Source organism: Sphaerodactylus townsendi, linkage group LG06, assembly GCF_021028975.2.
Source record: "Sphaerodactylus townsendi isolate TG3544 linkage group LG06, MPM_Stown_v2.3, whole genome shotgun sequence".
Lineage (NCBI taxonomy): Eukaryota > Metazoa > Chordata > Lepidosauria > Squamata > Sphaerodactylidae > Sphaerodactylus > Sphaerodactylus townsendi.
In genome coordinates this window covers 116,456,098-116,483,234 of record NC_059430.1, presented here as the reverse complement: position 1 = coordinate 116,483,234, position 27,137 = coordinate 116,456,098, and the positions used below count along the sequence as shown (strand labels likewise).

Here is a 27,137-nt window from a genome sequence, read left to right as displayed (position 1 = left end):
TGTGAGCCCAGTCTTTATTGCTATGCTACCGTTGACTAGGAATTAAAAAGACTTTGTGTCTGTAGGGAGTGTCAAATGCTTTATCCTCAAGGTCTGAGTTCATCCAGTCCTGGTAGATGGAGAGAAGGAGGTCCCGGACATTGGAAGAGATCTCACCTGGAGAAAAGAGACAGTAAAGTCCGAAATGTAAGGCAGAGGGCATCTTGGCAGGTGTTCCAGCTTTCCAAATGCCTAATTGGTTACCTGTTTTCCCACACCCATTAACCATGGTTGAAACTCAGTTGGACAAACCCCGCATGAGATCTGCTTCCTAGACTTCCCAGTGTGGTTTGGAATTCAAAAACAGCAGTACAGGGACACTGGGTTGAAACTCCTTCTTTTTGACCTTTCCCTTTCATCTTTGCAACAACCGGGGAAAGGGCAGGGATGTCAAGAGAGAGTCTGTTTTGAAAGCTAAGAAGAGTCTAGGAAAATCCTTTGTCTCCTCTCATAAGTTACCAGAGTTTATCTATTTACAGTGACTGTATCCTCTGCTAGCATGGCAATCTCATTCTTGTTGAGTTGGAATCTGGCTGCAACTAGTTGCTCTGAGAATGATGGAGAAAGTTTCATTTTGTATGGGAGGGGAGAACTCATGCATAGTTAAATGAGGTCCAGAAAGCTCCAATTAAAGTGTGCCTTCATTGGTCATTTACTGGTCACTTGCTGCGGTCAGCAAAAACCATAAATTAGTATCTATACTGTTATCTGATATCCCTTCCTTATCCCTTTTCCATTTACACGCTGTTCCGCACGCAACACTACTGGACTCTGCACATGTACTCAAGATACCTAGTACCTTCTGCTTGCAAGAGTTCACTGTGGTATGTAGAAGCTAGCTTTGGTTGTTTTTCTGTGTAACCAGGGCGTAATGCCCAGGGGGACATAAGGTCAAATGTCCCCGGGCTGAAGCCATTTAGTCACGTGAGGGGTGGAAAATTACCACCACACCCCTCCTTCTTCCCCCGGGTGAGATGACCTGGTGCAAAAAAAATGTTGTTTGGTCATGGCGGGGAAAGGCAGGGAGGGGGAAAACCATATGGGGGGCAGCGAGGGTGGAAAACTCAGATTTTGCACTGGGCTACATTTCCCCTAGATACACCCCTGTGTACCATAAGAACATAAGAACATAAGAACATAAGAACAAGCCAGCTGGATCAGACCAAAGTCCATCTAGTCCAGCTCTCTGCTACTCGCAGTGGCCCACCAGGTGCCTTGGGGAGCTCATATGTAGGATGTGAACGCAATGGCCTTCTGCGGCTGTTGCTCCCGATCACCTGATCTGTTGAGGCATTTGCAATCTCTCTCAGATCAAGGAGGAGGACTGGCAAGATTGGTAGCCATAAAATCGACTTCTCCCTCCAGTAAATCTGTCCAAGCCCCTTTTAAAGCTATCCAAGTTAGTGGCCATCACCACCTCCTGTGGCAGACATATTCCAAACACCAATCACACGTTGCGTGAAGAAGTGTTTCCTTTTTTAGTCCGAATTTCTTTTCCCCCAGCATTTTTCAATGTATGCCCCCTGGTTTTAGTATTGTGAGAAAGAGAGAAAAATTTCTCTCTGTCAACATTTTCTACCCCAGGCATAATTTTATAGACTTCAATCACATCCCCCCTCAGCCGTCTCCTCTCCAAACTAAAGAGTCCCAAACGCTGCAGCCTCTCCTCATAGGGAAGGTGCTCCAGTCCCTCAATCATCCTTGTTGCCCTTCTCTGCACTTTTTCTATCTCCTCAATATCCTTTTTGAGATGCGGCGACCAGAACTGGACACAGTACTCCCAATTTATGCGAATTAATGCATCCACTGCTTTTATATATAAGAGACACGACAATCTTTGCAGTTTTATTATCAATTCCTTTTCTAATGATCCCCAGCATAGAGATACCCACCATATGCATCTTTGTGTGGATCACTGTAATATGAGTTTGTTATTTGAGCACCTTTTTTTCCCAATACATTTTTTAAATAGTTTCTTGCGTCTTGGAGTTTCTGGTTCTGAGCCCATGGTGCTCAGAAGTGCTACCACCCCAAAGGCTGGGTTAAGTCTTTGACAGGGAACGTAATGGGAGGGAACAGAAAATGGGAAATGCATTGTTGAAGGTTTTCACGGCTGGATTCAACTGGTTCTGGTGGGTTTTCTGGGCTGTGTGGCCGTGGTCTGGTTGATCTTGTTCCTAACGTTTCGCCTGCATCTGTGGCTGGCATCTTCAGAGGCTGAATTCAACTGGTGGTTGTGGGCTTTCTGGGCTGTGTGGCTGTGGTCTGGTAGATCTTGTACCAGTGTGTAACAAACTTCCCTCTGTGATACACCTCTGAAGATGCCAGCCACAGATGCAGGCAAAACATTAGAAGAAGAAGAAGAAGAAGAAGAAGAAGAAGAAGAAGAAGAAGAAGAAGAAGAAGAAGAAGAAGAAGAAGAAGAAGAAGAAGAAGAAGAAGAAGAAGAAGAAGAAGAAGAAGAAGAAGAAGAAGAAGAAGAAGAAGAAGAAGAAGAAGAAGAAGAAGAAGAAGAAGAAGAAGAGGAGGAGTTTGGATTTATATCCCCCCTTTCTCTCCTGCAGGAGACTCAAAGGGACTTACAATCTCCTTGCCCTTCCCCCCTCACAACAAACACCCTGTGAGGTAGGTGGGGCTGAGAGAGCTCCAAGAAGCTGTGACTAGCCCAAGGTCACCCAGCTGGCGTGTGTGGGAGTGTAGAGGCTAATCTGAATTCCCCAGATAAGCCTCCACAGCTCAGGCAGCAGAGCAGAGAATCAAACCCGGTTCCTCCAGATTAGACACACGAGCTCTTAACCTCCTATGCCACTGCTGCTTCTAGGAACAAGATCCACCAGACCACGGCCACACAGCCCGGAAAACCCACCAGAACCAGAAAATGGGAAGATTGACAGTCCTGCTTTGGCACCCGAAATGTTCTTGCCCCCATTTGGATATCAGAGGATGAATTCATTACAAGCTTATAGCTTGATCTGCAACATGCTACAGCCAAACACGTGGATTTGAGGCTATGTGTATGATATGAGTCTGCAGGAGACGAGGAAGAACACAGCTTCTGGAAAGGTCAGCTTTCATTTTAAAAACCAAGGAAGCAAATCTCTCTCTCTCTCTCTCTCTCTCTCTCTCTCTCTCTCTCTCTCTCTCTCTCTCTCACGGTTGTGAGATAGGCTGGAAAGTATGCAGGCAATGCCTGGGGCAATTTCAAAAGAGCCCCCTCTCCCCAACGAGCAGCAAAGCCAGAATAAATCAGACAAAACAGAAATCCAAGTCAAACTTATGCAAAGTGGAGAAATGACGTTTCTGAAATGTTTAGGACACATCAAATACCGTTCTTGCATATATTTCATTGATTTTTACAGAACTACCTTCCCAGTGGACTTACGCCGAGTAAGAATAGATTAGCTTCAACACAAGAAGCTGCCTTTAGCTGAGTCAGATGGTTGGTCCACTTAGATCAGCGTTTTCTGCCTGACCGTGGCTCTCCGGAGTCCCACATCAACAATGGGGCGGTAAAGATGATGAAATGTAAATCATATGTCCTGCAGTCCAAAAACACTTTAAAGAATAAGTAACCATTCATATATATGAACTATTTTCTTAATATATATGAATGGTTACTTATCCTTTAAAGTGTTTTGGATTGCAGGACATGTAGTATAAAGGTATAGCTTTGTGTTGTTTTTGTATCTCTGGAGTCCCAGGAACAGGAAAGCCTTTTCCCAGCACTGAAGATCATAACCTGGCTGGGGATCTTCTGCATGCAAAACCACTGGGCCCCACCTCTTTCCCTAAATACAGCTATTTCAATTTAATTATTGTTATTTTTTTTAATCCATTGGTTTAGAACAGTGGTTCTCAACTGGTTGTGGTGGGTTTTCCAGGCTGTGTGGCCGTGGTCTGGTAGATCTTGTTCCTAATGTTTCGTCTGCATCCGTGGCTGGCATCTTCAGAGGTGTATCACAGAGGGAAGTCTGTTACACACTGGTACAAGATCTACCAGACCACGGCCACACAGCCTGGAAAACCCACAGCCACCAGTTGAATCCGGCCGTGAAAGCCTTCGACAATACAGTGGTTCCCAACCTTTTTTTACTCACATACTCCATCATAACCCACTTCCCTAAACCTACATTAGCAACCCCTTTATGCAATTTTATTCAGGTACCCACAAATGCTCTGGCATGTCCCCTTGGGGGCATGCCTACCCTATGTTGGGAACCACTGGTTTAGAAGGCAGGCCTTCCATATTTCTTTGCCAGCGTGGTATAGTGGTTAAAAGGAGTGGACTCTGATCTGGAGAACTGGGTTTGATTCCCCACTGTTCCACATGAGTGGTGGTCTCTTATCTGGTGAACTGGATTTGTTTCCCCGCTCCTCCACATGAAGCCTGTTGGGTGACCTTGGGCTAGTCACAGTTCTTGGGAACTCTCTCAGCCCCACCCACTTCACAAGGTGTCTGTTGTGGGAAGAGGAGGGGAAAAGAGTTTGTAAGCTGCCTTGAGTTTCCTTACAGGAGAGAAAGGCGGGGTATAAATCCAAACTCTTTTTCTTCTTTTTCTGCATGTGACATCGACAAGGGATGGGGACCACTCTGGAGACCAACAGAAACAACAGAGGCAGAAATGCGTGGCTGAAAGCCTGAGAAGTCAGAAGGAGGGTGAGGAAATGGCCTGGTACACCAACAGTAAGGCAGATGTTTTTAGCATGAGATGCAGAGGCGTAGCGCCAACGGGGCTAAGTGGGGCGCAATACCCCGAGCACACAGTGTGGTGGAGCATGGCCAGGGCCAGAACTTTCTGGAGGTGTGGCAGGGCATTCCAGGGGTATTCCAGGGCACGGGCGGATGATGTCATGGCAGGGGCACACGGCGTGTGCGTGCCCCGGGGGAAGTTCCCCCTTGCTCTGTCCCTGATGAGATGCAGCTGTGCTGTGCCTGAGAAAGGGGCCCCATTAGAGCTAACATGTGATTTAGGGATGGGAGCCTCCAGGTAGGACCCGGGATCCCATGTAATTGCAGCTTATCTCCAGACTACAGAGATCAGTTCTCCTGGAGGAAATGGATGCTTGGGGGATGGACGAGCTCTATGGTATTGTACCCCACTGAAGTCCCTCTCCTCCCCAGGCTCCATCTCCAAATCTCCAAGGGTTTCCCCATGTGGATCTGGCACCCTTACCCACTCATCCTGGCAACCCAACAATGATTGGCAGCTAGCATTGCCAACTCTGGGTTTGGAAATATCTAGAGATTTGGGGGGTGGAGTCTGGGGAGGGCAGGATCTGAGACCTCAGCAGGAAGGGTACGATGCTGTAGAGTCTACCCTCCAAAGCAACAGTTTCCCCCAAGGAAATAAATCTTGGTTGTCTGGAGATCCATTCCTACAACAGGAGATCTCCAGGTCCCCATGGAGGTTGGCAACGCTGTTGGCAGCTGGGAGGGTTCCAGCTATTGGGCTGGACACTTGAGACAAAGGGTAGATGGAGCTGAGAAGTGCCTGTGGATTGAGAAATGAATGTGAGGTTTCAGGGGAAAAGGAACAGGGACTGACCTGGGAGAGCAAAAGGTCAAGTGCTATATCACTCAACGCATCTAGTACTAGAGCCAACATGGCGTCGTGGTGAAGAGTGGTGAACTGTAGTCTGGAGAAGTGGGTTCAGTTCCTCCCTCCTCCACATGAGTGGCAGACTCTAATCTAGACAACTGAATTTATTGTCATGCTACTACACATGAGACCTGCTGAGTGACCTTGGGCAAATCACAGCTCTCTCTGCGCTCTCTCAGCTCCGCCTACCTCACAAGGTGTCTGTTGTGGGAAGAGGAAAGGAAAGGAGATTGTAGGCTGCCTTGAGTTTCCTTACAGGAAAGAAAGGCGGGGTATAAATTCAAACGCCTCTTCTAATAAAGAGGAAATGTGGGTGTTTTGATTTTCTGCCCATCGATCCCCCACCCCACCCAGCCTGCTCTGGGCCTCCTCACTGCAGGTTCTCCCACCTCCCCTCCCCTCCCCAGTCCCAGTTACAATGTACAAAATGTGCAAGACACTCAGTTCTTCACTCAACAGTGGGGGGCTTGGAAACCTGCCAATTATCTCCCTCATAGGTACCTGCAGGAAGGTGTGGCCTTGGCGTCCCATGTGCTCACAGCAAACAATCGGTGCTCTCCGTGGTGGCGTCCGCCACAAATTCATCTACCTGGAAGACCCATCGCCCCGGCACTCCCACGTTGGTGGTTCCCCCAATATTGAGGACCTCCGGTGTGCGGGAAGAAGGGATGTTGTAGTAATTAACTTTGTCTCCACTGTCAAATCCAGCCTGGGATGGAGAAAGAGGGAGGCAATTATGTAGGAGCAGCAGTGGCATAGGAGGTTAAGAGCTCGTGTATCTAATCTGGAGGAAGCGGGTTTGATTCCCAGCTCTGCTGCCTGAGCTGTGGAGGCTTATCTGGGGAATTCAGATTAGCCTGTACACTCCCACACATGCCAGCTGGGTGACCTTGGGCTAGTCACAGCTTCTTGGAGCTCTCTCAGCCCCACCTTCCTCACAGGGTGTTTGTTGTGAGGGGGGAAGGGCAAGGAGATTGTAAGTCCCTTTGAGTCTCCTGCAGGAGAGAAAGGGGGGGATATAAATCCAAACTCTTCTTCTTCTTCTTCTATTATCCAGTACCATAGCCTAGAAAACCTTGTATTTTGTCATGGTCTTTGTTAGCTTTGGAATGTGTCACCTTTTTACATTGCCTAACCCCCTTTCTATGCCCTGTCTTGGGTGCCCCAATTGAGCCCAGTCTCGTTGGAAGCTGAACAGAATCGGCCTTGGTTAGCACTTAGATGGGAGAACACCAGGGAAGTCCAAGGCTGATACACAGCAGCAGGTCATGGCAAACCACCTCTGCTTGTCTCTTGAAACCCTGAAAACACTACAGGATTCACATAAGTCAGCTGTGACCTGACTTGACCGTTCTTTCTACCACATCCCCTCCTTATTCAGTGGAGATTAGATTTGGCTTTGCAGGAAGAGAACAACCCTTTACAACAGGCACAGGTGGCAAATATCCTCACAGAAAAGATGGACTGAAAGTTCTCAGTGCAAGTTGCTAAGATTTGGTACCTGTGTCTTAGTAGACACAGGTACCCCCCTTTCCAAACGGGCAGAAAGCAACGACTTCAGCCTGGTAAAACACTGTTTTGGCGGGGACCCTTCGAACAGGCGCCGCTGCCAAATCGATGCAGCGGCGCTCTGTTTCTGCCAAAACGGTGTTTTCAAAACTCACTCGGGGAGCGAGTTTTTCTGCAAATGCCAGCTTCCATCCGCTGCCATGCGAACGGCAGCAGGTGGAAGCCGGCATATTCCCCTTTCTGGCCCCAAACTCCTCCTTACCTCCTGTTGGCTGCCGTCACTCGGAGGAGCCCAGGGGACACGCCCCATGGCCTCCATAGCTGCAGCCATCGCTCTGGCCATGGGGGCGTGTTCCCTGGCCACCTCAGAGCGACAGCAGAGCGACAGCTGCCAGCAGGAGGCAAGGGGGCTGCGCAGCTGTGCAGAGACTGCTCCAACAGCTGCGCAGCCCATGGGGCCGTTTGTGCAAATGGCCCCAGAGCCTGCATCGGCATGATTAATGCTGATGCAGGCTCTCTCCCTTGGCTGCATGGAAAGAGCCTTTATCAGGTTTGCCACAGCATGCCATAGCATGTTATTTCCCCAATTTTTGCTGTTTTGAGCATGTGTATTAGTAGAGAGTATTATACGGCACAACAGGACTACACAGACCCATCCTAACTGGAGTTACATCCTTCAAAGTGGCTTGAAATCAGGCTTGGCGAGGTGGAACTCCACTCAGCAGTGCACTGCAAATAGTCTTCCTTTGGGTGCGTAAAGTGCCGTCAAGTCAGAGTCAGCTTATGGAGACCTTGTAGGGCTTTTCAGGCAAGAGAGAAACAGAGGCTGTCTGCCATTGCCTGGCTCTGTGAAGCAGCCATGGACACAGAGAGCCAGCGTGGTGTAGTGGATAAGAGCAGCAGACTCTAATCTGAAGTTTGATTCCCCACTCCTCCACGTGAGTGGCGGACTCTTATCTGGTGAACTGGATTTGTTTCCCTGCTCCTCCACATGAAGCCTGCTGGGTGACCTTGGGCTAGTCACAGTTCTTTGGAACTCTCTCAGCCCTACCTACCTCACAAGGTGTCTGTTGTGGAGAGAGGAAGAGACAGGAATTTGTAAGCGGCCTTGAGTCTCCTTACAGGAGAGAAAGGCGGGGTATAAATCCAAACTCCTCCTCCTCCTCCTCCTCCTCCTCCTCTTCTTCTTCATCTTCTTCTTCTTCTCATTCTTCTTCTTCTTCTTCTTCTTCTTCTTCTTCCTCTTCTTCCTCTTCTTCTTCTTCTCATTCTTCTTCTTCTTCTTCCTCTTCTTCTTCCTCCTCTTCTTCTTCTTCCTCCTCTTCCTCCTCTTCTTCTTCTTTCTCTCTTCTCTCTCTTTCTTCCTCTTCTTCTTCTCTCTTCTTCTCTCCTCTCTCCTCTTCTCTTTCTTCTTCCTCTCTCCTCTTCCTCTTCCTCCTCTTCCCTCTCTTCTTCCCTTCTTCTTCTCTCTTCTCTTTCTTCCTCCCTCTCTCTTCTTCTTCCCTCCTCTTCCTCCTCTTCTTCTCCCTCCTCCTCCCTCCTCCTTCTTCTTCTCTCTCTCTTCTCTTCTTCTTCTTCTTCTTCTTCTTCTTCTTCTTCTTCTTCTTCTTCTTGGTGATTTCCCATCCAAGTACTAACAAGGGCTGACTCTGCGTAGCTTCTGACTCTGTGTAGCTTCTGACAAGACCATGCTAGCCTGGGCCATCCAACTCAGAGCTCTTTCTGTTACTCAGAAGAAATTCTCATTACTCTCATTTAAAGAAATGGTTGACAACTTCTGCTCCAGATCATATTATTCCATTTCAATTTCTGGCAGCAATTCATGATTCTGTCTTAGATCCTAGCTCTGCCATCTATTAATGCCTGCTGTTTGCAAGGCATGTTCTCAGAAGTATGTATGTTTCATGACAAGTGCTAGGGACAGAGAAGGGGTATCTTCCAAGTTTCTCAGGGGCATCTAATGGAGCAGCAGTAGCGTAGGAGGTTAAGAGCTCATGTATCTAATCTGGAGGAACCGGGTTTGATTCCCAGCTCTGCCGCCTGAGCTGTGGAGGCTTATCTGGGGAATTCAGATTAGCCTCTACACTCCCACACACGCCAGCTGGGTGACCTTGGGCTAGTCACAGCTTCTTGGAGCTCTCTCAGCCCCACCTCCCTCACAGGGTGTTTGTTGTGAAGGGGGAAGGGCAAGGAGATTGTAAACCCCTTTGAGTCTCCTGCAGGAGAGAAAGGCGGGGTATAAATCCAAACTCCTCCCTCCTCCTCCTCCCTCCTCCCTCCTCCTCCCTCCTCCCTCCCTCCTCCCTCCCTCCCTCCTCCCTCCTCCTCCCCTTCTCTCTTCTTCTTCTTCTTCTCCTTCTCTCTTCCTTTCTTCTTCTTCTTCTTCTTCTTCTTCTTCTTCTTCTTCTTCTTCTTCTTCTTCTTCTTCTTCTTCTTCTTCTTCTTCTTCTTCTTCTTCTTCTTCTTCTTCTTCTTCTTCTTCTTCTTCTTCTTCTTCTTCTGAGATTGAGTTAGCCTGGGTCATCCAGGTCAGGGTAGCCCTCTTTTATTAGTCAGGAAAAAAAGATTTGCAATTTGTGGTGTGGCCACGGTTTCCATAATGGTAGAATAGTTCAGGGAAAATGTGAGACGTGCATTGATATCCCAGGTTCCTTTCCGATCAATAGGGCTTACTCTTTCAAAAGTCAATCCACTGACTGGATAACATTTATCTTCTGATCCGGCTTATGTCACTCAGGGCACACATGATTGCTGAGTCATTCATCACAGCTTGGTCCAGATCTCCGAATCCAAATTTATTACCCTCCAAGCAGAGACTGGATTATCACCCCCTCCGTACGCTTCTTCATTTACAAAGCAGGCGCGATCGTAAATTATAGATGACACGTTACCAAATTCAGAATGTGGGGGGGGAAAAAAATCTGACCATGAAAGTCTTATGATTCCCTTCCAGAACCCATCAATCAAAAGCAGTTTTGTTGATGAGAACTCTTCCAGCGATGGATATCACAACCGGCTGTGTTGGTTTCAGTAAATCTCCCAGAAAAAGTGGCACGGATTTGACAGAGCATCTTTCATTATTCGATCGTTTCATCTGACTTGCAATTCCACTGAGCTTGCAAGCTCTGTGTACATAATTTAGTATTCCGTGTTTTTAGGGTTGTTTGTTTTTAAATGCAGTACAGTTCACTCAATTCTATTGTTATCAATAATTTTCAAGCGGTACTGAACCTGAAGTTTCGGGAGTTACTCTGTTATATGATGCCTTTGAGCCAAAGGAACCGGATGCCAATAGTAATTGGGCGGGTAATGTGGCATTTTTTGTTGCCTGATTTAACTTTTTATTCATTAAATGCGCCTTTGCCCCGATAGCTTTATAAAGTTGCACCTGATTGATTTCAGAATTGCATCAAGGGCCACAGATCACTCTATTTTATTTACCTGTCGGCGGGGGGTCCCCAATGTGCTGCCAACACATTCTGGAAACAGACTAAGTATTTTTGGAAAGTGGGTGTGGTCAGGGGAGATTTTGAACAAACAAAAGAGGGGGGAAAAACCTTAACTTTAAAACAACAGAATTAAGTACCTAAAGGTCAAGAATAAATGTACATACAGGGCTAAAAATCCATCCATCCATCCATCCATCCATCCATCCATCCATCCATCCATCCATCCATCCATCCATCCATCCATCCATCCATCCATCCATCCATCCATCCATCCATCCATCCATCCATCCATCCATCCATCCATCCATCCATCCATCCATCCATCCACCCACCCATCCACCCACCCACCCACCCACCCACCCACCCACCTACCTACCTACCTACCTACCTACCTACCTACCTACCTACCTACCTACCTACCTACCTACCTACCCCCCTACCTACCTACCTACCTACCTACCCACTCCACCTACCCACCTACTCCACCCATCTACCTCCACCTACTCCACCCACCAAGTTTGGTAGATGATAACCCACTATGTAGGGTGGTGAGAACCACAAAGGATTTCATATGAGGAGCTCCAAGCGGACCTTGATAAATTAGGGTGAGTGGGCTAAGAAATGGCAAATGCAGTTCAATGTAGCAAAACGCAAAGTGGATGCAACTATATAGGCGGGCAAAAAATCCAAACTTCACCATACACATGCTACAGGGGTCAGTGCTATCAGTCACAGACCAGGGAAAGGGATTTAAGGCGCCTTAGTTGATAGTTCCATGGGAATGTCAACTCAATGTATGGCAGCCTGTGAAAAAGGCAAACTCTATGCCTGGGACAGATAATTAGGAAAAGGAAATCTGAGAATAAACTGCAAAGATTGTCATGCCCTTATATAAAGCTGTGGTGCTGCACCGCATTCTTGGAGTACTCAGAGTCTAGTCCTGGTCAGCCACATCTCAAAAAAGGGGATATTGAAGAGATAGAAAAAAGTGCAGAGAAGCGGCGACGAGGATGATTGAGGGGACTGCAGCACCTTCCCTTTAATGAGGAAAGGCTGCAGCTTTGGGACCCCTTTTTTTTTTTAGTTTGGAGAGAGGAGACGTCTGAGGGGGGGATAATGGATTGGAAGTCTATAAAATTATGCATGGGTAGAAAATGTTGACAGAGAGAAATTTTTCTCTCTTTCTCACAATACGTAGAACCAGGGGGGGCATTCCATTGAAAATCGCTGGGGAAAGAATTGTTAGAACTCAATAAAAGGAAACACTTTCCTTCAACGCTAACGGTGATTGGTGTTTGGAATAGATGCTTGCCACAGGAGGTGGTGATGGCCACGCTAACCTGATACGCTTTGTCTTAAAAGGGCCTGGCTGGACAGATTTATGGAGGGAGAAGTCGCATTTATATGGCTACCAATCTTGATCCCTCTTCTTGATCTGAGATTGCAAATGCCTTAACAGTCCAGGTGCTCGGGAGCAACAGCCACAGAAGGCCATTGCTTTCACATCCTACATGTGAACTCCCAAAGGCACCTGGTGGGCCACTGCGAGTAGCAGAGAGCTGGACTAGATGGACTCTGGTCTGATCCAGCTGGCTTGTTCTTATGTTCTTATGTTCTTATGTTCTTACCTACCTATCTACCTATCTACCTATCTATCTATACCTGCCTGCCTGCCTGTCTGTCTGTGAGAGAGTATCTCTCGCCATCTAAAAACAATACAAACAGGGCCTTCGATAGCCTACATTAGCCAGTTGGTTAAAACACATTTGATCAGGATTGGAAACTGGATTTATTGGTCTATTCTTTTTATTTATATAATTTTCATAATGGAATTTGTAGGGCCTATATGTGAATTTATTCTTGACCTTTAGGTACTTAATTCAGTGGCGATTTTGCCCAGTGAGGCTTCCAATAGGCCACTGAAGACCTGATTGGCTGTGCAGATTTTTTTTACAAGGTCCTTAGGTTGCCACAACACAAGAATCTGCCCTGCATGACCAAAGATAAGCTGTTTCTGTACAAGACAATATTTTTGAACAGGATAAGGCATGCTGTTCAACAGAGCTTCTGCCTGAAATGTTGAGGATTTGCTATGAGAGTTATGCAAAGCATCACTGTTTGAGGTTTTGTGGCTAGTACTGACTCCTGGTGGCAGCCATTTTGTGGTTTGCGCCACCTCCCGTGGCAGCCATTTCATGGTTGCATGCACCATCCATTCTTGGTCACAAGTACAAAGGTGTCCGCCAGCTCAAAAAGGTTGGGGACCCTTGACTTGAGATGTTGATATCCCTCTAAAGCTGGAAACATGTTCAGAACTTCCCCACCTTCATCGCATTTGCTATTATACAAGATCAATTCATAAACACCTGTGCCGGGGTTCCTCCAAGGCCAGTCTTCGCATCCCCCCCACTTGCTCGGCCTGTGGTCCACTGGATATCAGCATAGTTCAGCAAGATAAAGGCTATGTTTCCATTAGTGGTCAAGACAGCTTGGAAGGTGTTGACCTACAGAAGGAGGAGAAGAGAGCATTGACTGGACCATCTATCAAGGAATAGACGTATCTTTTCATCAGCTCTGTCTACAGCAGGGGTCTCCAAAATATGGCCCTCCAGATGTTCACTGCCAATTGGCAGAGCTGATGGAAATCATAGTCCATGAACATCTGGAGGGTCATAGCTCAGAGATCCCTGGTCTACAGCATCACAATAGAAGGGATTAACCAAATACGTAGTTTTTAATATATTTGTATAAAGTAACTCTCAAAGAGCAGTGAACATTAAGAATATCACTAAGAATTCCCTTTTCTGTGGGTTGCCTCACTGAAGAACCTTTAGGAGGCTGAGAGAAGACTCCAGTTCTGCTCAACCCATTTTCAGTGCTAGTGCTGGACTGTGACAAGAAGAGAGAACCTCTGAGCCAGCGCAAAGTGTCCTCCTCCCAATGTCAAGCAACCATGAAAAGTTTGCCCATGACTGGCTGTCAATCAGTACTTGATTCATTTTAGTGGTATCTGGATTAGGTTGACAAGCATCAATGGTTGCATTGGTTGTGGTAGGTTCTCCGGGCTATGTGGCCGTGGTCTAGTGGATCTTGTTCCTAATGTTTTGCCTGCATCTGTGGCTGGCATCTTCAGAGGTGTATCACAGAGGGAATTCTGTTACACACTGTGTCCAGTGTGTTGCATTATAATGGTTGCGTTATTCACCGTAACTGTGAAAATACCAGAGGCGGAGCTACCAGGGGACCAGCGGGTGCGCCTTGCACTGGGCGTGTGGCTGGTGGTGGGGCAGGAAATCACCCCCTTCTTCCTCTCCTGCCCCCCTGTGGTGCCCCCCACACACACTTACAGTGGTGCCCCCCACACACATCTTCTCTCGTTCTTCTTCTCTTACAGGCTTCTATCGTAGTGGTTGGGAGAAGCAGGCTCAGCTTCCCTCTAGGTTGTATAACGGCCTGAGTGGAACCAACTACACTTCCCAGGAGACCTTGCAAGCCCCCAGGGTCTCATGGGAAGTGTAGTTCCCACCAGGTTGTTTTCAGCCTGCAGGGAACACGCCACTTCTCCAACCTGCATTAAGGTAAGGGGGCAGGGGGGGGGCAGGGGCGAAAAACACAGAGTGCAAATCAGGCGCACTCTGGCCCAGCTAAGACTCTGGGAAATACCTGCTATGGGTTGGCTTCCAAAAGCCAACCCAGGGTCACACAGAACTCATAGGAATCAGACCTGCCACTACAACAGAGTTGGGGAGATACTGTCCTGCATAGGGTTACCAACCTCAAGGCCGGGCCTGCAGTTCCTCCAGGATTATAACTGAATTCAGATTTACAGAGATTAGTTCTCCTGAAAGGAATGGCAGGTTCAGGGGCCAGATTATATGGCATCACATCTCTACAGAGCTCTCTCCCTTTCCCAAACTTTGTAGTAGGCTAGCTAGCAGCCAGCAGGAGTCTACAGGGACTGGAATATGGGACTGCTGTCAGCAAAGGTGTGATGTTGAAGCTGTTCTTGTTGACAGCAGAAAGTGGGACTCACAATAATGGGTACAAATCCAAGCAGAACGGTTCCAATGGGACATTAGGAAGAATTTTTTAATACTAAGCCTTTTGACCGCAAAGACATTGAAGGAAGGAAACCCTACAGTGAGAGGGAAACCACTGTTGCAAAGTGCTGGTGAAGCAACTCTAATGGTGTCAGTACTAGAGCCTCTGCCCCGCAGGAAACATACGCTCACTGCGGGGAAGAACATCAGTGTATAATCAGACTACGACAAAAGCCCTTGGTTAATTTGCACTTGTATCAGAATCACTCATGAAGGTGGTTCTGTGAAGCTGACAGAACAATCACAGGGCACCATGGAGGCTTGCCTTCTTTGAAGCATGAGAGGCTTACCTTCTTTGAAGCAGATCCAAAGTAAGCTACATGGTCCCAGGTAGCAATGAAGGCCCAGATAGCTTGGAAAGGGATTTTGGGGAAGTATTGGTTGATATCTGCAGTGCAACGGCTAAGGATGGCTGGATCCTGAGTCTGTCTCCAGAAGACATCCCCGCCCATCCGATTGTCAACATCACCCCAATATGGTGCCACAAAGGGCCAACCACCCTCTAGAGGGAAAGGATCAGGGGTGTACTGTGAGACGTTCACTCCAAAGGAGACAACACCATTGTTGTTTACCTGCAGGAAGGTGTCAGAAGAACAAGAGGTGAATGTGTGAGTTTAAATCAAATGATAGATAGATAGATAGATAGATAGATAGATAGATAGATAGATAGATAGATAGATAGATAGATAGATAGATAGATAGATAGATAGAGGATAGATAGATAGATAGATAGATAGACAGATAGATAGACAGATAGAAAGATAGATAGATAGAGAGATAGATAGATAGATAGAAGGAAGGAAGGAAGGCTAGGCTGAAGATAGATAGATAGATAGATAGATAGATAGATAAGATATAGATGAATGAATGGGAAGGGAAGGAAAGGAAGAGGGAGAGGAAGGAAGGAAGGAAGGAAGGAAGGAAGGAAGGAAGGAAGGAAGGAAGGCCAAAGGGAAGGATAGCAAAGGAAGGAAGGAAGGAAGGAAGGAAGGAAGGAAGGAAGGAAGGAAGGAAGGAAGGAAGGAAGGAAGGAAGGAGAAGCAAAGTGAATTAGCTTCAAAAGGAAGACAGGTCAGGAAGAAAGGCCTAAACTAGACCATTTATTATCATCTTTGTCTGGGATGGGAGTGAGAGGACCAGGAAAAATGCTTTATTAAGCACCTGGTAAGTTGCAAGAAAGAACAGGTTTATGACTACCTATGGGGCGGCTGGTCCAGTTTAGATGAGATCATAGAGGATGGGTCCACTCAACAAGGAGACATCAGTTTGTTTAACTGTTATTCCCGCTTTCAAGAGAACCCTGGAAGTTGTGGTTCTGTGAAGGAATCTCTAGGGATTAAAATAAGTTGATATGGGCCAGTCCCAGGGTACTAGTAAGAAAGTGACTTGCATGGTACTTTTCCTCCAAAGGAGACTGGTAAGAAATTTAAGTTATGGTACTTTCAGAAGGAAGGAAGGAAGGAAGGAAGGAAGGAAGGAAGGAAGGAAGGAAGGAAGGAAGGAAGGAAGGAAGGAAGGAAGGAAGGAAGGAAGGAAGGAAGGAAGGAAGGAAGGAGTTTCAGTACAACATTAAATTATAGCTCCCAGAAATTTTTTGCAGGAACCATTACAATCAAAGCCTATGAAACTGATAGCAGTGAAAAATATATCCTAGCTTCCTGACTATCTTTGTATGGATCCAGAAAATGTTGCTGAGTAGTCTTCCACTTTTTTTGCTCTGCATTTATCAAAATGCATGCTGTAGAAAGGAAACCATGCAGAGAAAAGCAAGTTAAGTTTGCTGGGGCTTCTCCTAGACTGCGTATGTGGTTATATGTCCCATTTGGTTTGTCAGATGAAATGTCACGCCAGATCACTGCTCAACAGCCCTTCGGGGGTTGGGCGGTCTATAAGACTGAGAAATAAATAAAAAATAAATAAATAAATAAAACACATTCACACACTTATTAATTTGTACGGAAAACATTTCTACCTAGCACTCTAAATTGATTGGTTCCTGAGTAGGCTGATGAGATGTATGACGAGTGAAAGAGGGGTGAGAAGGTAGGCAAAGCTTCTTCTTTTTTTGCCATTTCCACTTTTGTGAGAGAAACAAGACAAACCCGTTCAGTCTGGCCAGGTATTACGTACATAGAGAGAGTAGTATGGCTTGCCATAGAAGGTGAAGGGCTCTGATATAGGAATTTCTGGTGATGTCCCATCATCTAGCTTGGGGTTCTTCCGGTCACCTTGGTCTGTTCCATAAGGATACAATAAGGAATCTAGAGTAGGAGAGAACACCATGATTATTCTCAAACAGTCCAGATCAGCAACTAGGTACATCAGGCCAAGTCCTAACTTCTCCACTCTCACAGTCAACCACTACCAAATGCTACATTCAGGGCTCACTTCCCACCTTAGGAAATGGCATTGCTAAGAGGCTGAATATTTGGCCATGGACCTGCTTTTACCAAAGTGTCGTGAATCTTAAATAATCTGGAATCAGATAACTTAGAACGCTGGTGACAGTCTTCTGCAGATCATGTGCAAGATCAATGACCCAGAGGCGTAGCAAGGGGGAAAAGTGCCCGGTGTACTGGTGTGTCCTCCACCCCGTCCTGCCCTGGAAAGCCCCCATCCCACCCCAGAATGCCCCTGGAATGCCCCAAACTCCTGGAACACCCTCGCTACACCCCACAGAGGTGCTCGTCCAGTGCGTTGCCCCCCCCCCCCGTCCCCTTGGAGCTATGCCTCTGCACTAACCCATAGTCCTTGGGCTTTTTCGCATTCTCTTTTTTAAAGTAATTTATTAAGAATTTCAAATACAATTTTAGAAATAAACAGACAATTTATATACATTTCAGTAATCAATACAAAACTTATTTCATTCAATAAATTAGTTAACTTCAAAAAAGAAAAAATATATGCCTCCTTTCTCTTTGTTTATTAACTTCTGTACTATTTTAGATAACTAAAAAAAGAACCTTCCCCCTCCACATTTACATGTTTCTCTCCATTTATACATATAGTAAACTAGACTTTCATCTACATTTTACTCCTTATTATAATTCTATTCTCTCTAAAAAGTAAAACATGGAGTCGCATGGCGGAAAAAAAACCTTTTTCTCAGAAGTTATTACTCCTGTCCCTATAGCTCTAAACATTCCATTTCCTAATTCTTAAAAAGATACTATAATTTATAATATTGTTTAAATGGCTTCCAAATTTCTTCAAATCTCTCAATATTGTCTTTCAGCCTCCAGGTTAATAAATCCAAATTCATTGTTTCTTGCAGTTTTTCTTCCCAATTTCTCACAGATGATACTTCTTTCTTTTTCCAACATTTAGCAATTTTGATTCGAGCCACCATTATCATATAAAGAAAAAAGAATATCATTCCTTAATATTTTTCTGTCTTTAGTCAATCCCAACAAAAGGGTTTCTGGTTTTAACAGTACTTTTGTCTTCAGTACCTTTCCCATCTGAATTGCTATTTTCTTCCAATATTTTTAATACGTTTACAACTCCACCACATGTGGATAAAGGAACCTTTCCTTTTCCTACATTTTCAGCATAGATCTTCCTTTTTACTATCCATTCTTGATAGTCACACTGGTGTGTAATACCACCTATTATGCACCTCTATGAAATTTTCTTTCAAATTTGTAGATAATGTAAATGTATTCTGTTGCCTCCAAATGTTCCCCCACTCATTTAACGTTATATTTTTCTTTAAATCGAATGACCAGTTTATCATCACTTCTTTAACTTTGTTTTGTTCAGTTCTAAACCTTAATAACATTTTATATATTCTACTAATTAGTTTCTTGCTTCCTCTTTTAATCAAATCATCAAATTCATTATTCTTGTTTGGAATATCCAAATTACTCTATCCTTTTTAAATACCTCATACATTTGATGATATGTATACCAATGGCATATATTTCCTTTATTCAAAATTTCCTCTCTCTTTTTAAATTCCATTTCTTTATTTGTAATTTTCAATGTATCCTCATATGTAGGCCAGTTCCAATCCATATTATATTCTTTTATTTGCAGTGCTTCTGCCCTCGAAACCCACCTGGGTACATTCTGATACAGTCTTCTTTTGTATTTTACCCATATATTCCATAATATTTTCCTCACATAGTGGTTTTGAAAGGATTTAATATCTTTTCCTTCTCCTACTGGCCATAAATATCCATGCCAGCCTTTCACTAGATCATATCCCTCCAAAGTTAGTATCTTACGATTTTTTAGAAAAATCCAATTTGTAATCCAGACCAACAAATTTGTTTCATAATATGTCTGTATGTCCAATAATTTTAGCCCTCCTCTTTCTTTTTCATCTATTAATGTTAAATAATTTATTCTTGATCTTTTTCCATTCCAAATAAATTTTACTAATTTTCTTTTCCATTCCTCTATTGTTTTCGAGGACATTACTGGCACATTTCTCATTCTTAATTGTCTTGGTTCAAAGTTCCTGGTTCTTGAGGGAGGTGGGGTTTCAGTTCTGTATATGTTTTGCATAAAAACTTGCAGTTTAAATCAACAGTGGTTTATAACACACTGACCTCTAGAGCACAGGTGTCAAACTTGCGCCCCTCCAGATGTTATGGACTACAGTTCCCATAATCCCCTGCCAGCATGATGATGGTAGGGGCTGATGGGAATTGTAGTTCCTGAACATCTGGAGAGCCGCAGGTTCCCTACCCCTGCTCTAGAGGGAGAAAATCATATGTAATTGACTCCTGAGTCCCCACCCTAAGAAACAGCAACTTAGAAGCTAGTAAAAATAAAATGAGGAAAAGACCACTGTAAATTCTGTGTGTTGAATTGTGCCAAATCAATAATCATTAATGGCTGCAGATGTTTTGGTATATCAAGAGTGATCGCCAGCAACCAATGCTCCCCTCATTAAAATCTACGGAACATCATCATTTTTGTACACAGCAAATGGATATATATATATTAAAAAACTATAGTCGGCATCCACATCTGGATGGTGATTAGGAGCTTTTCCTAGGATAACCTTTCTTAAGAGACAGCTCTACCCACTCCTGTCTTATAAGCATGACATGGTTCTTTGGTCCTAAGGAAATCCACATCCCTGGGCAAAAGTCAAGGATGCTTTCCCTTTATTCCCTTTCCAAACAGGAATAGAGTGTCCAATTTTCACAATGCACGCCATTTCAAAAATACACTATAGCCTGCCCTCTGACTTGGCTCGATTTTCCAGCCCTATTTTCTATCACCCCCATCAGCATAGAGCCCTGCACTACTACCCAACCTGCTCCACAGGTAAGACCATCCCTGCCCAAAGTGAGTTCTCACAAACCACATGTTACCTTTGGAGTTCTGCACTGCAGAAGTTACTGCTGATCCTGAAAAACAATAACAAACAGACTATCAGGCCTAAAAACAGATGTGCACTCCCCTCACAAATACTCCTGTACAGTTGTTAGCTATTTATTTAATGTCAGAAGCTGCTGGTGAGCCCATTGATTCTAACAATCACAGAAGGATTGTGTGGCTTTGGATGTTATAGGAAGTACCAGCAAAGAGATCTGCAGATGCTTCCAATTTCTACTTCTAGTACTGGCCTTACAATGTCCAACAGGAAATGCAAGCAGGGGAGAATGCATTTTGCTTGTATTCCTCCCCCTTGAGAGTTTCCCTTTGGGCACTGCCGTAAAAGCACTAAACACACCCATTTGTTGCTAGGGATGAGCAAATGTTTCCTGTGCCTTAACAGTTTCAATTCTCTGCTTTTCCCTGTTGGTTTTGCAGATCCATTGGTTCTGCGCTTGTAACTTGTTGCCTTGAGCCACATGGGAAAGCTAGGGTATGAACATAGTAGTAAATACACAAAGTTGATTTGGCAACACACAATGTTGAAAAACATAGATGCCTTTTACAGGAACCATTGGGTGCAAAGAGAAAGGCAACCATGCAACATTAAAAGAATCCCAGGGTCAATTTGCACAAGGGAGAAGCAAAAACCAAATGATGATGTTCTGGTTAAAACGGCAAGGATAAGAACTCTGACATCTGGTCGCTCCTTGTCGGTGCTTTGTTTAATGTCCAGATTGTCGATTCAGAATACGTCAGCTCATCCACTTCCTCCTGCAATCCTTTTAGCAGCAAAATCTTCAGCAGCAGAAGACGCCAATTAAGACTAGGCTAGCCAATCATTGCAGGAATGAGCAAAGTTGCATATTATTTGGTACAGTATGGGATTTCCATCCCCTAGGTCGAGAGCTTTCCATAACTGCAGCACTTGTTACCCCATTCTCTGATATCATTTGCTCCAGTCAAAGATTCAATCATCTTCATTTAGAAATCTATCAAATTTATTTCAAACGTAATTTTCTCGCTTTCACACACAAACACCAGGTTAGAGTCTACCATTCATTTGGAGGGGGTGGGGAATCAAACCCGGCTCTCCAGATTAGAGTCCACTTTCTTTTGGCAAATTAAAGAGTTCTTTCAGGCCAAGTGTCCTTTCACCAGTTAAAGACAGCTGAAAACCATCAGTCTTTCAACAATTCAGTTTTTTAAACTATACGATATTGAACACTACCAAATAACCTTTCCCTCCCATAAAACCACTTAACCAGAGGGAAGAGAAAAAAGAAAGGAAAGAGAAAAAGAAAGGAAAACTAAATCCAGAAATAAATAAGAAGTATAAGAACATACATGAATTTTGTCGAAGGCTTTCATGGCCGGATTCAACTGGTTCTGGTGGGTTTTCCGGGCTATGTGGCCATAGTCTGGTGAATCTTATTCTTACTTATACTTATACACAGTGTGTAATAGACTTTTCTCTGTGATACACCTCTGAAGATGCCAGCCACAGATGCAGGAGAAATATTAGAAATAAGATTCATCAGACCACAGCCACACAGCCCGGAAAACCCACCAGAACCAGATAAATAAATTTATATCCCACTTTTCTCTCCTGCAAGGAGTCTCAAGGTGGCTTACAAACTCCTTCCCTTCCTCTCCCCACAACAGATATCTTGTGAGGTAGGTGGGGCAGAGATAGTTCTGAGAGAACTGTGACTGGCCCAAGGTCACCCAGCAGGCTTAATGTGGAGGAACAGGGAAACAAACCTGATCCACTAGATTAGAGTCCACTGCTCACATGGAGGAGTGGGGAATCAAACTTGGTTCTCCAGATTAGAATCCACCTGCTCTTAGCCACGACTATACCATACTGGTGTAGCGCTATGTAAAATGAGAAAAAGGGGGGAGAGGGGGTGAACATCATCCAAACAAATAAGAATAAGTTTTATATTAAGATTCATCAGTCTTAAATGAAAGCTAAACCCAGGTTTGATCTGCTTGATAGAGAAAATGTTCTAAGCCAAAGGCCCGATTTCTCTTACCCACTACCAGCAGAAGGAAGGCACAAAACGTTTCCATCCTGGCGGCTGGTTTGGACTACTGTGTGTTTGTGTATGTGTGAGACTTCCCACACCTCTTATCCATCCAGAAAACATGTATGGGAAAATTGATATTTATGCTACCCTCCCACACCTAGCTTTGCAGAAGCACAGCAAACAGTTCTCATAAAGGATTGGGGAGGAGGGGGAGGCCTCAGCCAAATGTCAGTCCATTCCATCATTCTAATCCGACTGACTTTCTTCACATACCTCGTCTTGAGAAACGGGTCAGTGCCACAATAGACTGGGCCGGGCATCCTCCTGGGATGAATCAGAGCGAGGCGGGGGAATGTTCCCCTGTGTGATCAATACATCAACACCATTCACAGCCTTCTGAATGTCGCAGTGACGTGGTCCCCGCCTAGACGGTACACAGTTCACACTCGATCAACAAGATAATGATGGGTGGTGAGATCGCATGTGGGTACGGAACAAAAGGAGAGGGAGAGCAGAGGGGAGGGGAAGGGGAGGGAGAATCAGGTAGCAGCCAGAGGTGAGGCCAGGTAAAAAGTGTTTCAGGACCATCTTTGCTGAGGATATGGGACTTGAAAGAAAAGTTGTTGCTTGATGGAGCTTTAGAGAGTGGCTGGCTCATCTACTTGTGGGATTCAACAGCCACCTGGAACGGAGTCGTTGTTAAGGTGTTGGGCTAGGATCTGGCAGATCCAGGTTCAAATTCCCACTCTGCCGTGGAAGCTAACTGGAACTAATCATATACACTCGGCCCAACCTATCTCACAGGGTTACCTTGAGGACAAAATAGAGAAAAGGAGATTGTCGTGAGCCTCTTTGGATCCCCCACTGGCAAGAAAAGCCGGGCATAAAATGAAGGAAAAAATAAATAAAATGGCAAGACTGAGGAAAGCGATAAAAAAGATCCCGAAGAAATGTGTGGAGCAGAGTCATAGCCTTTGTTTGTTTGCTTGATTTTTATCTCGTCCTTTCCCAATTGGAGTCTTGCTCAGGGTAACAAACAGTTAAAATATGCATTTTTTTAAAAAAATATATTTCTACTTTGCCCATCCCCAAAGGGGCCAGGGTGGTGTACAGTTAAAATGAATACTCTATACAAACATATCAGTTAATGAACCAGGGTACTACAGGTTCTAATCTAACACTGGTCCATTCTGCACATCACAAATAAAATGTTCTGAGAACACAAAAAAGGCATATTGAAGAGGAACTCCGCACAGCTTTTGCCCCAAGATGTCCTCAGGACCAACGTGGGATCCAGCAGGTTCTCACAGGTTCCCGAGAGTAGGTTACTAATTATTTGTGTGTGCTGAGAGTGGGTTACTAATTGGTGATTTTGCCACGTGATTTTTGCCTTAGTTACGCCTCTCCTCTCAGCAGTAGCGCGCAGAACTTGAAGCAGTCTAGCAGGAGGTGCACTGGCGTGCGTGGCAGCCTGTGCCTGCGTGCATTCGTTTCCCGCCCAAGGACCGGTGCAGCGGCTGCATCCTTGTCACAGCCCCACCCAGGAATGCCCCGCCCCTGGAATACCCGGCCAAGCCCCCATCGTGCCCCGCCCAGCCCCATTGGCGCTACGCCACAGTTTGAATCCCACCACTATGGGAACCTGTTACTAAAATGTTTGGATCCCACCACTGCTCAGGACGCCTTATTTCAGCCCAAGCTGTCTTATTTTGAAGACGCTAGAAGGAGGACGTCTTCCCTTCAAGAGGAGTCTTATTTTTCCCTCTTGACTGTTAAGCTCTCCGGTCAGTTTCTTCCTCAGCTTGTGCCCAACATTTTGTGCGCTGCTGAAGGGATTCTCCCTGCCTTCATTTGCTGAAGGTTGCCTCAGGACGTTTCCGCTGCCGGCTCCGATCCTGGGCACCTTTTCACCCAGAGAGCACAGTGTTGGACTCAGCTCGTTCTGCCAATTCTGGCAATATACAATTTTTCTATATTTTGAAATTTTTGATGAGATGTCTGCAAAGAAACGCAGACATGAATACGAGAGTCCTAGCTGCTCGGAGAACTGGTCTACCACCCATTAAGAAGCATTGGGTAGACCTGCCCTCAGCAGACTGTGGCCGTTTCCCCACTTAAAAAAAAAGCAGAGGCAAAACGGTTTTGTAAGCTTTGGGTGTTTTTGAGAGCGCAGTCACGCTCTCCACTGCAGGCAGTCATGCAGAGTTTCCCAAAAGGCGCTGTTCCGAACAGGAACAGAAATGATGCGCTCTGAGGGGTTGTGAGGGCGGCAGAATCGGGGCGGCTGCGTTGTCACCGCTCCGGTAGTGGGGAGTGCTGCTGGAACCCGCGTTACTTGGAGCAAGTAGTGCGCAACAAAAAGTGAGTGGGGAAATGGCCTGTCTTGGTTTTCTTACTGCGCAGTTCACAGATCGGTGCTTCTGAGAATGCCGGCGTGTCACCCAAAACAGTGGGGTGTGTCACTTTTGGCATGCATGTTGTAGGTTCTCCATCAATGGCTTAGCTTTACTTTAGAAATATAAGAGATAATACGAGAGTCTGCAGCTGAGAAAATGATTCAGGTTGTTCCAGGGGCATACCAGGCTTTAATTTCACCCGGGGGCATGACCGCCTCCCTGTCCCCTTCCTCACTTATGGGAGCCAGCAGTTCCCTGTGCCTCACTTATGGGAGCCAGCAGGGGGGCCAGGGGAGAGCGGGGCTCGGGGGGCAGCTCGGATGGGTGCCATGGCGGCAGGCCAATTCCAGGGCCTGGGGAGGGCAGGAGCCAGCCTGCAGGGAGGCCGGGAGGGGCACGGGGCTCGACGGTGGGCAGCTGGGGCACCCACCATTTCATCACATGGAGGGACAACCCCATGTCCCCATTAGTGGGATACTCCATGTCCCCGTTAGTGGTACACCACTGGGTTATGCAGGACTGCCAAAAGACACTTAATTTTGATGACACTATTTGAGGTTTGGTTGAATTCTTTTTGTTTTTTTTTAAATTAAGAATTGGGGATTTTTGTTCGCTTTGCAAAAGAAGCAATGCCGATGGCCAGACCTTTGAGCCTTTGGAAAAAAACCAGGAGGGGCCTGGGCTTAGTTAAAGATGACAAAGCATTATGATTAGGCACTTTGGAAAGAGCTGCTTATATATTATTAAAGCTTTGCGACTCAGGGCTGCGCTCTGTGCTTTTATTTGATGAGTAGCCATTGTGTGTTATCTATCTTTCAAATGCTGTCAAGGCAAAAAAAGAATCGGACATTAAAACAATCTGTCTGGAAGGCTGTTCGGCACGCCTCAATGAGAAAGTCACTGACAGCTGAAAAACGTCCCCTGAAAGACAGCTTGTTCTTCAGAAGCAGCTTTTGTGGCCGAGCGTGCAACCACAACGAGATGGGTTCTTGGATACACTTTCCATTGGCAAAAATGGGGAGGGCCTGTGGCTCAGTGCAGAGGCGTATTGGGGGAAAATGGAGACAACCCCTTCTCCACCCGCTGCCGAGCCCCGCTCTTGGCCTCCATGCGGGCCGGCAAGGCCTTGGGAGGGTAAAAGTCAGCCTGCACAAAAGCCAGGGAGGGGGACTCGGTGGCGTGCAGCTGGGGCGCATGCCCGTTGGTCACATGGGGGGCACCCAGCCCAGGTGACCAAAAGGTGTGCCCAGGTGACCAAAAGGCATGCACCCAGGTGACCAAAAGGCGTGCGCCCCATGTGACCAAAAGTTGTGCCCACGTGACCAAAAGGCGTTCACTCCAAAGGAGACAACACCATTGTTGTTTACCTGCAGGAAGGTGTCAGAAGAACAAGAGGTGAATGTGTGAGTTTAAATCAAATGATAGATAGGTTGATAGAAAGAAAGAAAGAAAGAAAGAAAGAAAGAAAGAAAGAAAGAAAGAAAGAAAGAAAGAAAGAAAGGAAGGAAGGAAGGAAGGAAGGAAGGAAGGAAGGAAGGAAGGAAGGAAGGAAGGAAGGAAGGAAGGAAGGAAGGCATGAATTCAGGAGAAGCAAAGTGAATTAGCTTCAAAAGGAAGACAGGTCAGGAAGAAAGGCCTAAACTAGACCATTTATTATCATCTTTGTCTGGGATGGGAGTGAGAGGACCAGGAAAAATGCTTTATTAAGCACCTGGTAAGTTGCAAGAAAGAACAGGTTTATGACTACCTATGGGGCAGCAGGTCCAGTTTAGATGAGATCATAGAGGATGGGCCACTCAACAAGGAGACATCAGTTTGTTTAACTGTTATTCCCACTTTCAAGAGAACCCTGGAAGACAACCCCTTCTCCACCCGCTGCTGAGCCCCACTCCTGGCCTCCATGCAGGCCGGCAAGGCCTTGGGAGGGTAAAAGCCAGCCTGCACAAAAGCCGGGGAGGGGGACTTGGTGGCGTGCAGCTGGGGCGCATGCCTGTTGGTCACATGGGGGGCACCCAGCCCAGGTGACCAAAAGGTGTGCCCAGGTGACCAAAAGGCATGCGCCCAAGTGACCAAAAGGCGTGCGCCCCATGTGACCAAAAGGCGTGCCCACGTGACCAAAAGGCGTGCGCCCCATGTCCCTATGGCAGTGATGGCGAACCTTTTCAAGACCGAGTGCCCAAATGGCAACCCAAAACCCGCTTATTTATCGCAAAGTGCCAGCACGGCAATTTAACCTGAATACTGAGGTTTTAGTTTTTAAAAAAACAGTTTGCTCCGAGGCGCGTGTTACTCAGTAGTAAGCTTGGTGAAGCAACTGTGCAACGATTTGAACGGGTGAATCACAACCCTAGGAGGGTTTACTCAGAAGCAAGGCCAGCCTAGATGTGTGTGTGTGGGGGGGGGGGGCGATTTTCTGCTCTCCCACATGATGAACTCCGTGCGCGCGTGCCCACAGAGAGGGCTCTGAGTGCCACCTCTGGCACGCATGCCATAGGTTCGCCACCATTGCCCTATGGGCTGTACACCTCTGGCTCAGTGGCAGAGTATCTGCCTGCCAGGTTCAGTTCACGGATTCAGTTGTCCATTTCAAAAGATCAGGTAGAAGGTGATGTGAAAGACTTTACCCAGAGTCCCTTCAGAGATGCTGCGGGTCAGAGTAGGCAACACTGGCCTTCGC

At 46.0% G+C, this 27,137-nt stretch overlaps 1 protein-coding gene across 2 annotated transcripts; it reads right to left on the bottom strand.

Annotated features, from left to right (window-relative positions):
- Positions 1 to 22,219, bottom strand: LOC125434138 (sushi, nidogen and EGF-like domain-containing protein 1). 2 transcript variants are annotated; one of them, XM_048499132.1, is made up of 7 exons: positions 22,071 to 22,216; positions 20,028 to 20,063; positions 16,828 to 16,958; positions 14,988 to 15,269; positions 12,964 to 13,101; positions 6,141 to 6,348; positions 1 to 156 (listed from the first exon to the last, which is right to left on the bottom strand). In XM_048499132.1, exons 1-6 carry the CDS (start codon positions 22,105 to 22,107, stop codon positions 6,175 to 6,177), a joined length of 798 nt encoding a protein of 265 aa, XP_048355089.1. In that variant the 5' UTR covers positions 22,108 to 22,216; the 3' UTR covers positions 1 to 156; positions 6,141 to 6,174. The 2 variants fall into 2 exon arrangements, with proteins under 2 accessions (XP_048355089.1, XP_048355090.1); XM_048499133.1 differs by lacking the exon at positions 6,141 to 6,348 and having other exon boundaries at positions 22,071 to 22,219.
- Between the last annotated feature and the right edge of the window lie 4,918 nt (positions 22,220 to 27,137).